The sequence below is a fragment of the Cyclopterus lumpus genome, chromosome 13 (genome assembly GCF_009769545.1).
Source record: "Cyclopterus lumpus isolate fCycLum1 chromosome 13, fCycLum1.pri, whole genome shotgun sequence".
NCBI classification, from domain to species: Eukaryota; Metazoa; Chordata; class Actinopteri; order Perciformes; family Cyclopteridae; genus Cyclopterus; species Cyclopterus lumpus.
The window spans coordinates 8625650-8641683 of NC_046978.1; the positions used below are offsets into that span (position 1 = coordinate 8625650).

Consider the following 16034-nt stretch of genomic DNA (forward strand, 5'->3'; position numbering starts at 1 on the left):
GGTCATTTCCTTCACTGTCATAAAGTTGCCCCCGCCCCCTCATAGACCGGCCTGAAATGCTATGCAATGCTGAGATATTTATCTTTCTCACCCTCATTGGTTTCTGTTCCAGCTTTCCTCGCAGGGTGACAAATTGTACTCGGCAAATAAGTCTCGACTGAGGAAGTAAAAAAAAATAAAAAATAAACTAACTGCAACCAAGTGAATTAAAGGAGCATTATGCAATAAAACAATACCCAGAAGTGAGTGATTACCCAAACTGCAGGGCATGAGCAGCCGTAGCGAGCTGTCTCGTAGACGGGTAGTCTCAAAGTGCGGTATGAATGATGTATGGCTTTACCACTTCCCAAGGCGCTCTGCTATATGAGGTGGCTGAGTAACTGAACAAACACAGTGCACGGCGACTTGGAGAAAACAGGCTGGGAAGAAATAAAACTGTGAGAGACATGCAAATCTGATACACATAAGCCCATTTATTGTTTCAGAAAGCAAAAAGGCAGAAGCGGTTTTACCAACGGTTATCATACTGAATGTGTGTGTGTGTGTGTGTGTGAGAGAGAGTATGTACACATATAGGTGTGTGAGTGACAGCAAACGTGCACCCAAGGAGGAACAAACATCAGCCTCAGCTGTAGAGGGTGTGTACATCTAACCATGAACCACAGAACACACACACACTTTAAATACCATTATCAACTGTCAGATGATCCAACTCGGTTTCACTCAATGACACCATCATGGAATCCTCAGCACCGTTTTTTTTTTTTTTTTTTCCTAAATGTTGCTCACTGCTTGGAAATCCTGGGTAAGTCTGCCGAGTTACAATCCGTCTGTGATTGTCAGCTGTTTATGGGCTTATTTTACTGGCCTTCAAGGTCGTGTTTAATCTGTGGCACTAAACATAGCTGCTATGGTTTTCCTAAGTGATTAGTCCAATTATAAATACACACAGGCAATAAAGCTACATGCTGGATGCATCTTGAACACACTCAATAGAAATAGCAGTATATTGCTGATGGCATGTTGGTGTTGTCACTCCAGAAGTCAGTTCATTATTATTGACCAGCGGTGACACCTAAAACCACATTAGTTTCCTTTACAGCCTTTAAAAGTTAATATATGTGGGTCGTTAAGGCTTTTCTTTGTGTGAGGGAGAAACCCTCTGCACTTTAGATTTTCTATTGTATATTTTTTTTAAGATCCTGTGTGAAGTCTTTGTTTCTGTTGTCACTGGGACTTCCAGCTGAAGATGAAAGTTTGAACATGTGAAAAAGCTCCGTCTCTCAAAGTCGAAAGTCTTATTTGTTTACCACATCCCCAGTCTGTGAAGGAACAGTTGCTGTGCGCCACTGGTGAATGCTTGCTGGTTGGAGAGAAAAAGAAGCCTTTGGGGCTCAGGAAATATGGTGCAGTGCATGAATAACTGATTTTTCTTTTCCCCTCTTACTTATTACTTAGTTTGTATCCTTAAGGTGTGTCTTTTCCATGCTTGGCTGACATTTATTTTGGCAATAACCTGCAAGGGCAAATGAATTATAAACCCACAAGACATAATTGAACTGATGCAGCATATTCATTTATCTCTCTTTGTGTCCTTTCCTCTTAAAAGCCTTTGGAGGCTCTCCACATTGTTTCCATTTGCTGTGATGTATAGTAAGACCAACAGCGTTTCGGCTTTCACAGCGTTTGATGCAAACAGTTTAGTTGAGACTGCAGCAGCTGGCTGTCAGTTCTGTAGTTTTCCATGAGCAGCAGCATTATTTTTACTCATCATGCATCTAAAGCTGAATACAGTCTCTTGGCTTCAGCTGGCTTACGGGGCAAACTCTGTCCTCAAGTGCACTTTGATAAAGTCATCAGAGGAAGCCGGATTATTGGAACTTTATATGCTTTGGAGTCTGCACGCTGTCCATTCTGCAAGTGTTAAAACCTGTCATCCTCTAATAAATGTCCTGTCTTCTGAAACCTGCCCTAACGGTGGCTTTCTGAGCAGTGTGAAGGGACACAGTCGTCTGTGTTGGTGGATGGATCAGGGCGTAACTTTTGGACTGTTTTCATTTCATTAACATAATGGAGTCCCCTACTAAATACACGCTGTGGGGATATGGTTGCATTTTACAAGTGGCATTGTGTGCAGAAATGACACTTCATACAGACATTCATGGTCCCCAGAGGACGTATTCTACTGACTTCAAATCTAAATAAATATATTATATCAGCTTTAGCTGCTACTTTGTATTAAGTGCTTATCAGTAAACACGCCAAACTAAGACAGTGAACATGGTTTTAACATCACCTGCTAAACATCAGCGTGTTAGTATTGTCAGTGTGAGCACGTTTGCATGGCTGGAGTATTTATTGATTAGTCATTGACACGTTCTAATAATGATAAAAATGACTGAGAACCACATCACCACTGAGCCAGTTAGTCATTCTCATCCATCACAGTTTCACTCAACTGAAGCGGTGCAGAAAGAGCTTTCATAGGCACAGCAATGGACATCTATCAACCTGCCGTCGGTCAGGAACAATCACATTATGGCCCACAAACGTTTCTCCTTTGCTGGTGTTTGCAGTGCGACGGCTGTGAACGTGTGACATTTCATTGTTCCTGAACATCGTGCTGTTTCGTGTCACAGGGCTGGGTGGAGAGAGGATCCTTGAGATCACTCACAACATCACAGCAGTCCTGGGAGAGGACGTCTACCTGAGCTGTAGTTATCTGGGCGAGAGTGAGATCCAGAGTGCCGAGTGGAAACGCCAGATTAACTCCAAAATTACATCCAAGCGACTGGCTGGATTTTTTAATGGCAAACCATTTAGCCGCGATAACATCTCAAAGCCAGAGTCTCTCACCAACCTCACAGTTAAGATGAAGGTGTCCAATGTGGAAGCGGAGGGAGAATACATCTGTGAGTTTGAATCAGAGGAAAACCAGTATTCTGACCGTGTATATCTCACTGTCGTAGGTAAGCCAATGTATGATTTTCTTTCATTCACCACAATGAGAAGATTTAAAATCAATCTAAAAGGTCATAACCTCTGCACCACCAATCTGATTTGAATTTAACTTGGAGATAACGCATCTTTGACCCAATACTTGTTTCAGAAGATTGACATGCTTACTACATTCCCTCACAGCTCGGCCAGATGTACAGATGCTGGTGAACGCAGAGACCATAAACGGCTCTCAGTACCAGTCGGTGTCATGCTCTGCGGTCGGTGGCCGGCCTCTGCCTCAAGTCAGCTGGTTAGTCGCCGGCCGACCTCCTTCAGATGACACTTTTGCTGTGGGCGTGAGTGAAACCATTCACTCAAACGGCACCTCCACTCTGAGCAGCATCCTCCGCTTCCCCACGCACCTGCAGGACGAGGACAGCGTGACTTGTGTGGTCCAACACCCGACCCTCCCAGACCCCAAAGTCACCATGGTCAGGGTGGAGACCTACAGTAAGCCAACACTCACATCTGAGCGTGCCGGTGTCGTCTTGTTTCCCAATTTGCGTTACCGGATGGCGACATATTGCACTGCAAGTCTGAGTTTTGTGATTGTGCATCATGACTCACAACACAATAACATTCTCCTGCTGATTGTTCACGCTGGCTGTTCATTCCCACTCTGTTCCACATACACAGTGACAAGACCATAAATCACATTGTACAATGCAACGCGGTCATGTGGGAATGCACTTTTTTCACTGACGTCGAGCATATGGAACACCACAATGCAGCAATAAGCCAGTAAATAATTGATAACAGCAGCGTGCAATTTGGTGACTACATCTCTCCCGTTCAATTACGTTGTTTTTTTCACAAACTGCCTACATGTGTTTTTTCAACAAAGTTCTTACACAACTGAAAGTGTGAATGAGGTATGCAAATAATCTTGAGTTTGTCACTCAAGCTTCTAGAAATCCAGTTTACTCTATTTAGTCTTGAGGTTTTGACATTCATGAGGGAAAACGTTGCTACAATCTATATTCACAGACACAGTTGGAGTTGGTAGGGACCAAACACAGAGCTGAAAGGGAGTTAGAGAATACTGGAACCGGCACTCGACTGAATGCTAACGTTGCTCCATTATGCTGATACATCAATGTTGCATTGACAATGTGTTTCTGCTGCCCTCAAGTGGCCAGAAAGATTTGATCATATTTACATAGATTTACTTAAAAAAAAAAAAAATATTACATAACATAATTCATCCCCGAATGGAACTCAAAGTCAAACAGGAGTTGTGCACAACTTAAATACATGGTACCCAAGAAAACCCTGAAATTCGGTTTTGTTTCCAGCAATGTTCACACACGACATGTCGGCCTCTGGTTCCCATGTTACTTCCGCTGCCTCTAGCACAGAACAGACAATATAGGTCGCTCATAACAAACCAAGTAATGTGGTGCAGTCTCATGGCATCAACATTTAAAAGGGAACTATGTGCAGTGCAGAGCATCTATGGTAGTCTGCGCGATGTAAAGATCCCATTGGCACAAGACGCACCAGCCAGCTCATTTGTCTGTGATACATTCACACCCCACTAAAGCACTGCAGCTTAGGTCATTTTCCAGCTGCAGTAGTTAAATTCACACTGAATTATAGGTGTCAACAAACTCACTTTAATCGCACACACCCTTCCCCCAACACCCACGCTACCTTCTCTTACTCGTTAGGGATGGCTGGATATTGTATGACGCCACAACATTTATGTATTTTATAATAGACTCTGTTCCCTGCATTAAAGCCTGTGGTTCGCTCAGCTTCGGTTGGACAGCAGCTGGGCCAGACATCTGCTCTCAGCTGCAGCCCGGCCAACAGATGGGACAGGTGATAAGCCCGAGTCAGCACTCTCCAAAACCGAGAGCAGAAGCCCCTTACGGCTCGTGTTTTGCTCATCCGGCCCCGGCTTCCTATTCAACAAAAAGACCCTGAGCCTCAACTTGATATCTGACTTTTAGATTCGCTGGAAAAAACATCAGACCTCGAGAAAGAATAACTCTTCTGGCGTTTCTTCCTGCTCTTTTAGCGAGGCCAAATGTGAGCATTAAAGCAGAGATGGTACAACAAGGAGGAAGTGAGTTCTGGGTGGTCTCGTGCATTTCATCTGGAGGGAGACCTGACGCTGACATCACCTTGGTTTTGAACATCCATGAAGAGCTGCAGAGAGAGAACGACACAGACTCGGACATGCAGACAAGCTCAGTCGTCCTCCCTGCAACAGTGTATGAGGGCCGTAATGTCACTTGTGTGTTTGACCACCCCAAATTTACACAGCAAGTGTCACGAGTCATGACACTGCCGTCTTTTTGTGAGTATTAGCAATGTTTCACCTTTAAAAATAACTCGGCTGATGCCCATGAGGTAGAAGTCACAGAAAAACAGACACATGTTTTATTATTCTGCAGATTTGTCTGGAGTTCAGTTGATGTACTCAGAGCTGGGAAGCAACAGTGATGACCTTCAAGGCACTCCACCTTTAGAGGTGCAGGAAGGACGGAGAGACACCGTCATCAGCCTGCAGGTCACTGGGAATGTGCCACATTACAACGTTACCTGCATAAAGTAAGAACAATGTGGCATTGTAAAAGAATCGGGCCTTTTAATTGTTTTTATTATTTTAGTTCTCTCTATTTTACTTTTGTAACGAGCGTCCTGAGAATAATATGTGGAAACACATTGGCAGAAACAGTTAACATCAATACTACTGACTGAAATGATACGCACGGTGGAGGATGTGGTAACACACACCAAACCACAGGTGATAGACGGCAGGAATCAGAATTAGACAAGTTTCCTGATTGAAATAACAGTCTGAAACATGGATTCCTCTTTGTATTCTCACTAGGGATGCCGGGCCCTTGCCTGACGGTGTGGAGCTGGTTGGCAGCAGCCTGACAGTTCAGGGTCCTGTGGAGCATCAGCATGCCGGCCTGTATGAATGCTTCTTCTCCTATCACCATCTTAAAACAACGCTGAAGTTTAATGTCACAGTTAAACCTCAAGTTATACGGCCTGGTAGGTGAAACCCTTTGGCATTATACTTCTTAAAGACTTTCACGACTACATTTAGATTGTTCTGCAGTGTGTGCCTATGAAATATTGTCATGGAACGTTCTCTCCTCTCAGTTCCTCCAACAATTCGAGTCGACTTGCAGACTGAAGATGGACACTGGGTGATTGAGTGCTCAGCAGCTGATGCTGTTCCTGCAGCCAACATGTCCTGGCTTCTACCAGAGGGTCTGTCTGGACTCTCTTGGTTCAATTTCACTTCTCATAATGGAAGCCACTCTGTCAGGGGAGTTTTACTCCTCCCTGCCTGCTTGCCTTGGGAGCTCACTGCGGAGTGTGTGATAAATCACCCTGCGTTTGAGGAACCTGAGAACAGAAGTGTCACCCTCCCTCTTTGCGGTATGTTCGACAAATCAAGCGGTGGATCATTTTGTCTGAGTAGCAAAACGTTTCTGGCCGTACAAGCGCCGACGATTTAAAAAAAAAAAAAAAATCTTATTCTCAAAAGAAACACCTATTTTCAACTCCTCTTTCCCACGCAGCTCACCCTGAAATCACCATCAACTCCAGCACTGAGTGGAAAGACGGTGACGAGTTCACGAAGGTGGACTGCTCGGTGGACAGCGTTGCCCCTGCAGCAATCATAAGCTGGCGCGTTGGAAACGTGGACAACAGCATCAGTTATGTGTCTGAGACCGAAGTCCAGGCTGATGGTTCGGTATCGGCCCGGAGCTCCGCCCATGTCTTGTCATCTCTGTATTCTGGTCAGAATTTGACCTGCACAGTGGAGCATCCAAGCCTGGAGGTGCCAGAGAAAAGATCAATACACGTTCTTGTGCACAGTAAGTTGTTTCTTTCTTTGAGATATTTCTCTCTGTGACTCACACAAACTCACACAGCTGCTTATCCCCTTCCTGTCACCCCTTGTTTTCTTTTGCAGAAGCCCCTCTGCTGAGTGTGTCTCTGGTGAGACAGCAGGACTCTCCTCTCTGGCTGGCAGTGTGCGACTTCACAGGCGAGGGTGTCGGGGCTGACCTCGCCTGGGTCCTTCCCGAAAATGCCAAAGGCCAAACATCCCTGCACTCAGAGTATGAGGGCTTCGTCATTAAAGCCAGACTTACATATCAGTTTCCTCTGGCCCGTCATGAGGGGGAGGACCTGACCTGTGTGCATCTTTTTGAACATGGTGCCACAGAGAAAAAGTCCATTCATGTCCCCAGATACCGTGAGTTTAGAGACAATACTCATGCGAGCACTTGCACACTTTTATTGCTCCAAATGTAATAATTCACATAAATGCATTCAGCGATCGAAAGATGTCATGGCTAAAAATGACTTTTCCACAGATATCTCCTCTGTGAGAGTCCTAAACCACACGACTCCTCTGCAAAGCCGCTACGGTGGTGAAATCATCACACACAGACTGGCTCTCCAGGAAAAACTTCACGACCAGAGAGTGCTGCTCCGAGTCGTAGGCAACGTGCCAGAGTACAACCTCATCTGTAAAAGGTGATGAATCCTCTGTTATCTAACACCTAACGAGGATGCAGCTGTACATTTAATTAAATTAAATGCTCGCCCAATTTCAAGGAGCTATTAAACCCAGAGTTAACAATTATCAGACTGGAAATGTAAACTGGATGGTTTCTACAACATGGATATCATTGAGTTTAGAGAGATTCCATAATCCCATGAACTCACCGTGGGTACTGTAGTTTATTTTGGGTCAACTCTACACACACACACACACCCTGCTGTAAATACTCACTAGAAGATCAAATGTGTGTAAATCCGCAGCTAAAAATAGCCCAAAACTAACGTGCATGTACTGCTGTTATGTATTAGAGTAACTTTTGCGAAACACTACAATGCGCAGCTGAGAGAGGAGATTACTGAGCCTTTTAACAAACAAATTAAACTTCATATTTTGGTGCACTCTTGAACATGTATGTCTCAAGTGTCGCAACAGATGGAGTGTAAATTCAGAAACATTTGCGAGATGGGCTAACACATTGTTGGCTTCTGTCCTTTTGAGTGATTTGTTCACGATAGGAAAAATATAAAACACTCCTTCAAAGACAAATTCAGTTAAAAGTCACTCGTGTTTCAGGAGTGACGGCTCATTTGTCCAAATGGACGGGCTTGCAATGGTCTTCCAGTCAGAGCTCAAGGAGCAGGATGAAGGCCTGTACAGCTGCCGGGCGTCCTTCTATCACCACACAGCCACAGTCAACATTCAAGTGGAGGTCACGGACGAGGACAAGCAGCTCGGTGAGTGTGGACCCTGTTGTATTTCCCATCTAATAGAGTGACTTGTTTACTCAGGACTTTCTGATCATATCAACATGCTGAGGTATGTTTTTTTAGAATGAAACTAAACTTTTGTTTAGTATTTGTGGCTTAGACAACTGTGTCCATGTATGTGTTTCAGCACTTGCCGCCATGATCTGCATTTCTTCGGCCTCGGCCATCATCCTCGTCCTCGTCGTCACCCTCTGGGTGTGCTGGTGAGTTAAATGCCTGCACGGGTGACCGTGTTTGCAGCTCGGCAGGAGATGTGTTGACGGGCAACGCTGCCGGTGGCATACAATACGAGACAAACAGGATGCGCGGATCGTTAACCCAACTAACCAAAAAAAACAGTATCGGGCTGTTATTTACAAACAGGAAGCAGTGTGGCAGAAGCAGACATGATGTGCCTCTTCCACCACAACTGTGCATATGTAGACAGGTAGAACATTGGAGATAAACAGGTTGATCTTCCAGTTTCCTGCTCTGGCTTTTAGAAGTGTTACTTCTGGCACGTTTCTGCAGTGCTGTTTGTTGGCCCATTATCATCAATGCCACATTGTAAAAGTGGAGGTAAAAAGGTTCACGACTTCGGAAGTTATTAGTATAATGAATATCGGGCTGCCATTCGCCATGATAAAGAATCCACAAATCCATCTCTTGATCTTACTGCAGTTGGAAGAAATCAGCGAGCCACTCGTCTTTTATGACTGATGTGGGATATCCGTCACAATCCTAGAAATATTTGATGGCTTCTGCCTGCAGAACTTTCCACAATTTTTACATTCACTGCCAAATCTAACTTATCTCAAGAATGTTTGTCTGGATCGGATCAGGCCTCTCTCTAACTAAAGCTGCACTGTGCCGCACAACAACGGTCCAGAAGCTGTTTGAATAGGCTCGGCTCTCTGGTCAGAACATTTGGTCAAGGTGCCATTGGTTGACAGCCTCGGTTCCCTTATCCCTGGCTCCGGTGGGAGGGTCCCGTCAGGCTAATTTGGGAAGGTCAGTCCCACAGCGTACAACAAGCGTATACAAGAAAAACATGACTCCCCGGGAGAAGAGCTATTTTGGCACCAACGTCAACGCACCCTCCCCTCCAATACTGGGGGCCCTTTTTGACGGCTGCAGGTCTTCATTGCGTTGATGTCGCTGAGGTCATAAAGTACAAAGTGAGCTGCTGCTTCTGACATTAGAGATCACCACTCGCCATCTCCATTGATATTCTTGGAGCATAATGCATTCCCACCTGCAACTTCCCTATTTGAACACAACTCTGCGTGTCAGATTAAGTCACAGTGCCATCTAGTGTTGCTGTTCAGCCCTACATGCTCCTTGAAAGAGATTAATATTTCAAAACGGGATCATTCACATGATTCACACAATATTTTTTTGTTTGGTTTTACAGCAAAAGACAAAGCCGGTCACAATATAAGGTAAGACTAAATTCAGTTGACATGCAAGTCCATTTCTAAAATTCAGTTTTTCATTGTAAACTAATACTTGTTCTGGTTTTGCTCAGTTATTATACACATCTGAAATCAGCACAGTCTCTCAAACTGCTCATAATTATAATTCAGAAAAAGGAGTCTCTTGCTGCCTTGACATCCCTGACGCAAGATCCCGGCTCTCCTCAGGTGAAGAAGCCGGCGGGGACAGAACATAACAATAAAGAATACGCTCAGATGGTCAGTTACTCCATCGTCCTTGACATCAAGAGCGCAGTGTGAAGATAAAAAAGAATTTAGACGTACACATTCTGCTTTGCATTGTGCACAAACTAGATATGAAGGCTTACTGGAACTGCAGGATTTATCATTTCAGTGTATGTTCTTATGAGTTCAGCATTATAAGTGAAACAATCCTTTTTATGTACTGAAATGTGAGTTATTCGCAAGGATTTTTTGAATGATAGGCATTACTGATTTTAAAGCATTACCTTTGCACTTCTTCATCGACAAAATTTTGTTTATTTTTTATGTTCATTGCTGTTGTCAATAAAATCATCCAAATATCTTTTTTTTCTATTTTCATCAAGTTGTCCCCACATGACTGAACTAAAACAAACACCTATATCTCCAGATATAGAGATAACTTTAGCTTCCCACCATCTGCCCTTGTGGTATCTTTGGTCGACTAAATCAGTGAGGACCATCTGCTGTGACAACCGGAGTTAACTCTATAAATACATTCCCATACAGTTCATGTACCAGATGCACACTCATCCTCATCTCATCTGCCCACATTGGGATGCAGTGCTGTTACACCCTCTTGTGGCCAATGATCACGCAACTGAGCGGATCAGGTTTTAGTCACGACCTCCAAGTCCGTGGTCGCTATGAAATTTAAGTTTTCACTTTTTTTCTCTTCGCTTCTTTTACATGTATAGCCATACAAACACGGCACATATATATATATATATATATATATATATATATATATATATATATATATATATATATATATATATTTAAAAAAGTATCAGTAAGTCATATTCATGTTTTTTAAATGTATATTTTATTTTTTCCAGAATTGTCGGCATTTTTCAACGGGACAATTAACTTTAACATGTCTTCTTGTAAAAATTTACTAAAATGGTGGCTTGTATATACTATTTGTAGGTTTTCTTTCCAATAAAAGAACACTCAGGTTTTTTTTACTGATTAGCATTTATATTGATGTATTACGCTAAAAACCATGTACAATAAATGCAGCTAACTCAGCTCAAATCTGTGTTCAGAGGCTTCAAAGTGTAGCAATCTAAAACGAGACATTTAGATACAAATGTACAACTGCTGCTTTGGAAAACTGATCCATGCTTCACATTCCCAAACATACTGCTTAAAAAATGAAAATGAAAGTATCACAGTATAACATATACATTGTTTGCATAAAGTCCTCACGCACACGTTCATCTTTTCTTGTAGACGCAGGGCCTCAACTGAAGTCCAAATTTCTTGATATTTTCTGGAGCATCTCCCGTCTTCAGCAATTCAAAGGAGTAGAAATGAGTGTTCTCTGTGCCCTGTAGGAAGAAAAAAAGAATCAAAAACACAAATCCCTCTTTACATCAGTCACTAGATAGATGGTTTACGTAAAGGTTGTTGGTTAAAATCTTCAGACTGAGCTGTTTAAATTATGTACAGCTAACTTTAATATATTTGTTGTTGACAACAATAAACCAATTTACTGAATATATTTTTGATCTGAGGTTTCCTGCCCACAGCACCATAACCTCAAACTAAAAAGTAGTATGAGCTTACCATTTCATCTACATGCGTTTATATTTCAAATATGAGAAAGTAGACAAGTGTTTCCCTGTCCCCAATGCTTTCTTGTGTCTTGTCTCACCTGGTTCACCATCTTAAATCCCAGTCCTGCCAGCGCACTGACAAAGTTCCGCACGTTCTCGAACCTGCTCGCCACTTCCGCTATCTTCAGGACACCCCTACAATAATTGTGCAAATCAGTTATCCAGACATGTCCAATACACACACACACACACAAAACTGCTGTGCTAAATCAGTGGGACATGTTTTACCCCCTCTTTAACACACGGTTGGCCTCGGCTAGAAAATCTGCCAAGTTGGTTCCCATGAGAGAAAGGCAGAACACGGCGATGTCCACAGAGCCGTCGCAAAGCGGGACCTGCACACAGAGAATACGTTGGGTCTTCTAACAATCTCACAGACTGTCAGTGGATTGGCAGAAAACACCGACACACTCACGTTGGCCATGTCACAGACTGTGACATGTTTGCAGGCAGCCGCCAAGTCGAAGCTGTGCACTTTGTTCTTCACGCTGCGCGCTACTTTACAGTCACCACAACCAAAGTCTGCAACCACCAGAGAGGGAGGTCTGGAAGAAGATGGCACAATGGACGCGTTTACAATTACAGCATATTAGTATATAAGTATATATGTCATAACAGTCAAAACAGTTGATCCTCTCCCAAACTGCCGACATTAACAAAGTCGTCTTCTCACAGCAGCCAAATGAAGCATCACTTCAACACCCACAGTGCAGCATCATCTCCTGCATTACTCTTCGCTGACACTGAGTATTCAGCAGAGGGATGGAAGCTATTTACTGTGTACAGCAGATAACTGATGTAGCGAGGCATCTCTGGTAATATTTGTAGAAAAAGCTGAACTAAAGAGATGTGTCTGTAACAAAGCATTTTGTGATGCAGTATTGATCAACGCAAGGATCTTAATTCAGTACACGTGGTGAATAAAATGAAACACCACCCACTGTTCAACACGTGTTAAATGGTGCAGATGTTGAGCTGTAATGATACAGAATCGCTTGTCTTTGTGAACGACTGTGATATTATACATTTATAATCCTTGGAATTTTCGTTTGGTTGTCCAACCAACTTCAATGGAAGTAAGCAACCAAAGTGTTTTTTTCAAAAGGGCTAAATTACGATGTAAAATCACAATCAGAAATACGTGTTGACCCCTCTGCAAAGTGTGCAACTAAATAAACTCAGCTCATTGGCCCACTTGTCTCGGAGATGGGTCATAATTATTGATTAGAATATCTCACTTGTGTTGGATGTAAGAGATGATGGCGTCCACTGGGTTGGCGGGCCATCTCTGAACCTGCGCCGTGTATCCCCTGTGGTAGATCCCGAAGGCCAGCGGGTCCTGTTTGAACATGCGCTTCGCCTCGCCGCTGGACGTGCTGTACAAAACTTCATTAATGTACCGGAAACGGGCCGACTCAAGCCGCTGCTCCATGCGGGACCTCAGGGAGGCGGAGCGGTCCGGTTTCACCTCCTCCTCTGGGGCCGCAGGCTGGTCTTCCGTCTCAGCGGGACTCTCCCGTTGGACTGGTTCCTGTCGGTGGAGCAATTTCCGTAGCTTCTCTCTTTTCAGAATCTGTTCTCTGCTCATCTCGGGTTTCGGTCTTTTCAAGGGTGACTGGTGCTGCTCACCTGTGTTCTCCACTTCAGGTACATCTGCTTTCTGTTTTGTTCCATCAGCAGAAGTTTCAGTTGCGTCTTTTCCAACTTTGCTACCAATTCGCTGCTTTTCCTCTCCGAGCGTCTGTGTGTCTGTTGTCCCGGATATGTCGGTGTCCACTTGGGTCTTTTTCATTTTCTGTGGTTTACTTTGCTTTTCCTTTTTCTTGGCTGGGGTCTGACTGTTGTTGTTGCTGTATGAATCTATGTTGACTTCCTCCTTTGGCTCGTGCTGCTCTGCAGATTCTGCTTTATTGATTTCCCTCTCTGGCTCATTCTGGCTGTATTTATTTTTACATTTCCTCTTGTTCTTCATTTTGTTTTTCCACTGTTGTCTGTTCAGTCCCTCCGTGTTCTCTGGTTTGGATTTTATAATTACGTTATCCACTGTTTTGCTCACGGATGTGTTTTTTAACTTCTGAGTCGCTTAAGGGGGAAACAAAAACATTTGGCTATTATCTCATAGGCAAGTAATGTGAATAGGGTTGCAAAATTCCGGGTATATTCAAAGTTGGAAACTTTCCACGGGACTAAACGGGAATTAACAGGGAATTTTGGGGTAATTTAACTGTATGTACCTTGTCATAAGCAGACATGCATGCAAACATTTATAATACAACTTTTAAAAATTACATTTTTGACATTTTGTGAGTAGAACTTTATTCTTTCATCGAACAACAAAAACATGAACGTTGAATAAAAAAGGTGTATTCCCTATGATCACCACCCCCAACACAATTTTTTTTGTGTGTGTTTTTCCCTGAATCCTTTTAGGTCTAAATGCTTTCTTCCTGGACCTCATCAACATCCTCCTCACTACTGTAGAAAGTTAGTCTACTGTATACAAATAAACTTGGTATTAAAATGAACATGGCTTCAGTTTAACAAGTAATCAATATGCTAGGTAAGGACAAACAGTGTTGGGAAAGTTCACTTTCTACATGAACTAGTTCAGTTCATAGTTCACACATTTTAAAATGAACTAGTTCAGTTCATAGTTCATAATTAAAAATGTTGAACTAAAAAGTAACTATTTTTTTCCAAAAAATGAACTAGTTCAGTTATTTTTTTCAATATGTTGCGAGCTATAATTGAAATCTCTATATGTCTGCAATACCGCTCTTGGCCTCTACTCAACACGGCGCTCTCACACTTGCCAGGCATAGGGCTGAAACGTTCAGACAACACTGATGACAAAGACGTTCAAAAACAACAGAACGTTTTATGTTTATGTTTCTGGCAGACAATGTTCCCAACCAGCTGCATTCAGGGTCCAGCTGAGCTAGGCGTGCATAGTCTTGTTCTCAACTACATTTAAGTTCCCTGTTATATGCTTTTGCAAAAAAACTTTTTTTTCTTCAAAATTCCCAAAAATCCCGAGCCAAAATTCCCATGGAAACTTTTCGCCCCTTTGCAACCCCTAAACATCAACATTATTCTTTATCAATTAACACTCATCTGTTGATGAAATGCAAGCCTTTAACCAGTTATTTACTCACCAGATGTGTTGTCTTTCTTCCTCTTTTTTGATGCAAGTGTCTGCCCATTAACGGTCTGATCCAAGTCTCCATTTTCTTGCTGCTCTCCTGTTGTCTCCACTTTAACGGTCTGATCTAAGTCTCCACTGTCTTGCTGCTCTGCTGTTGTCTCCACTTTCTTTCGCTTCTTCCTCCTTTTCTTCTTTCTCTTGCTGTGTAATGGGACCACATCTGCCTCACTGTCGCTGTCCTGCTGATGGTCGTCATTCTTCCACTCTGGTACTGATCCCAGTGTCTGCAGGGTCCGCAGCAGGCTCTTCTTTCCAACCACCTTGGACTGATCCGGGGATACATTCAATACAATAAGTCCTTTAACTGAAACGTGCAACTAAATGTTGAAGACTGTCCAATATTAAAAGTGTCACATTTTCTTCGTAGATGTGGAAAATCACATATTTAATGGCTTCATGTGCTACAAATTACATTTAGTCTTTTTTTTTAAAAGAAGATTGAGAAGTAATATACAACTTTTAGGATGCCTGACTTAGTTGTTTGTGTGTGTGTGTGTGTTTACACTTGTAAGCTACTCTATCTTGATCAATTATCTATCCATTTCTTCGTGTACAATATAACTTCAGCATATGAAATGTTTCCCTGCTTGACTGTCTCCCAGAACAGAAATCATTAAAAACAAATACAAATCAATCTACAGAAAATCAGCCGTTACATTTCCTGACTATCATCTTTTGCTCTGCATGTTGGACTCAGGACACTTAATTAGGCCGTACATAAGTATAGATCGTATGGAAATACTGGTTACCTTAGACTTAAAACCACTCGCACATTTACCTTGACATTCGTGCTGCTGTTCGCCTTCTGGGTGCTTGTGAGCACAGTGTTGCTCAGCGCCTGAACGTCTTGTTCGTCACTCCAGTCTTCATCCTCATTAAACATGTTTCCAGGAGGTCTGGAAGAAACACACGTAGGAACGTAATTCACCGCTAAAGACGAGAAAAACGACTCTGCTAGCGTCACTTCAACGCGCTAACTCGGCTAATTCAATAAGTCGCCACTTTGTCTCGAGGCAGATGCTCGTTCACTCGTCAAACGGCTCGTTTCGTTGATGGCGCTGTTTGTAAAAAAAGGTTTTATTTAATGAACACTTAGATATGTTCAATGGATGTGAAAAGAAATCTTGTCAAAAGCAAAAGCCACGTTGGTTTGTCTCGTGTGCGGAAAGGAAGCAAAACAGAACTACAGGCGCATGTGGATGACGCAAGGACAACATAGAT

General features: G+C 42.9%; 2 protein-coding genes across 3 annotated transcripts; one reads left to right on the plus strand and one right to left on the minus strand.

Moving 5' to 3' along the window:
• Positions 1 to 596: 596 nt before the first annotated feature.
• On the plus strand, positions 597 to 10311 carry si:ch211-149e23.4. 2 transcript variants are annotated; one of them, XM_034549119.1, is made up of 14 exons: positions 597 to 805; positions 2640 to 2969; positions 3142 to 3450; positions 5024 to 5305; positions 5403 to 5559; positions 5843 to 6012; positions 6124 to 6405; positions 6549 to 6848; positions 6947 to 7231; positions 7353 to 7515; positions 8117 to 8277; positions 8438 to 8513; positions 9704 to 9731; positions 9876 to 10311. In XM_034549119.1, exons 1-14 carry the CDS (start codon positions 655 to 657, stop codon positions 10023 to 10025), a joined length of 2844 nt encoding a protein of 947 aa, XP_034405010.1. In that variant the 5' UTR covers positions 597 to 654; the 3' UTR covers positions 10026 to 10311. The 2 variants fall into 2 exon arrangements, with proteins under 2 accessions (XP_034405010.1, XP_034405011.1); XM_034549120.1 differs by having other exon boundaries at positions 9933 to 10311.
• Positions 10312 to 10807: 496 nt separating this feature from the next.
• Positions 10808 to 16016, minus strand: rrp8 (ribosomal RNA processing 8). The gene is made up of 7 exons (XM_034549160.1): positions 15592 to 16016; positions 14764 to 15079; positions 12847 to 13690; positions 12024 to 12153; positions 11837 to 11943; positions 11647 to 11743; positions 10808 to 11320 (listed from the first exon to the last, which is right to left on the minus strand). Exons 1-7 carry the CDS (start codon positions 15694 to 15696, stop codon positions 11207 to 11209), a joined length of 1713 nt encoding a protein of 570 aa, XP_034405051.1. The 5' UTR covers positions 15697 to 16016; the 3' UTR covers positions 10808 to 11206.
• Between the last annotated feature and the right edge of the window lie 18 nt (positions 16017 to 16034).

Coding starts and splice junctions, on each gene's coding strand:
- si:ch211-149e23.4 (XM_034549119.1), top strand. CDS start 655: ATGAACCACAGAACACACACACACTTTAAATACCATTATCAACTGTCA. Junction 806..2,639: donor TCACTGCTTGGAAATCCTGG/GTAAGTCTGCCG, acceptor TTCGTGTCACAG/GGCTGGGTGGAGAGAGGATC. Junction 9,732..9,875: donor AAAGCCGGTCACAATATAAG/GTAAGACTAAAT, acceptor ATTATAATTCAG/AAAAAGGAGTCTCTTGCTGC.
- rrp8 (XM_034549160.1), bottom strand. CDS start 15,696: ATGTTTAATGAGGATGAAGACTGGAGTGACGAACAAGACGTTCAGGCG. Junction 11,944..12,023: donor CAGTCTGTGACATGGCCAAC/GTGAGTGTGTCG, acceptor CTCTGTGTGCAG/GTCCCGCTTTGCGACGGCTC. Junction 11,744..11,836: donor AACCGTGTGTTAAAGAGGGG/GTAAAACATGTC, acceptor CAATTATTGTAG/GGGTGTCCTGAAGATAGCGG.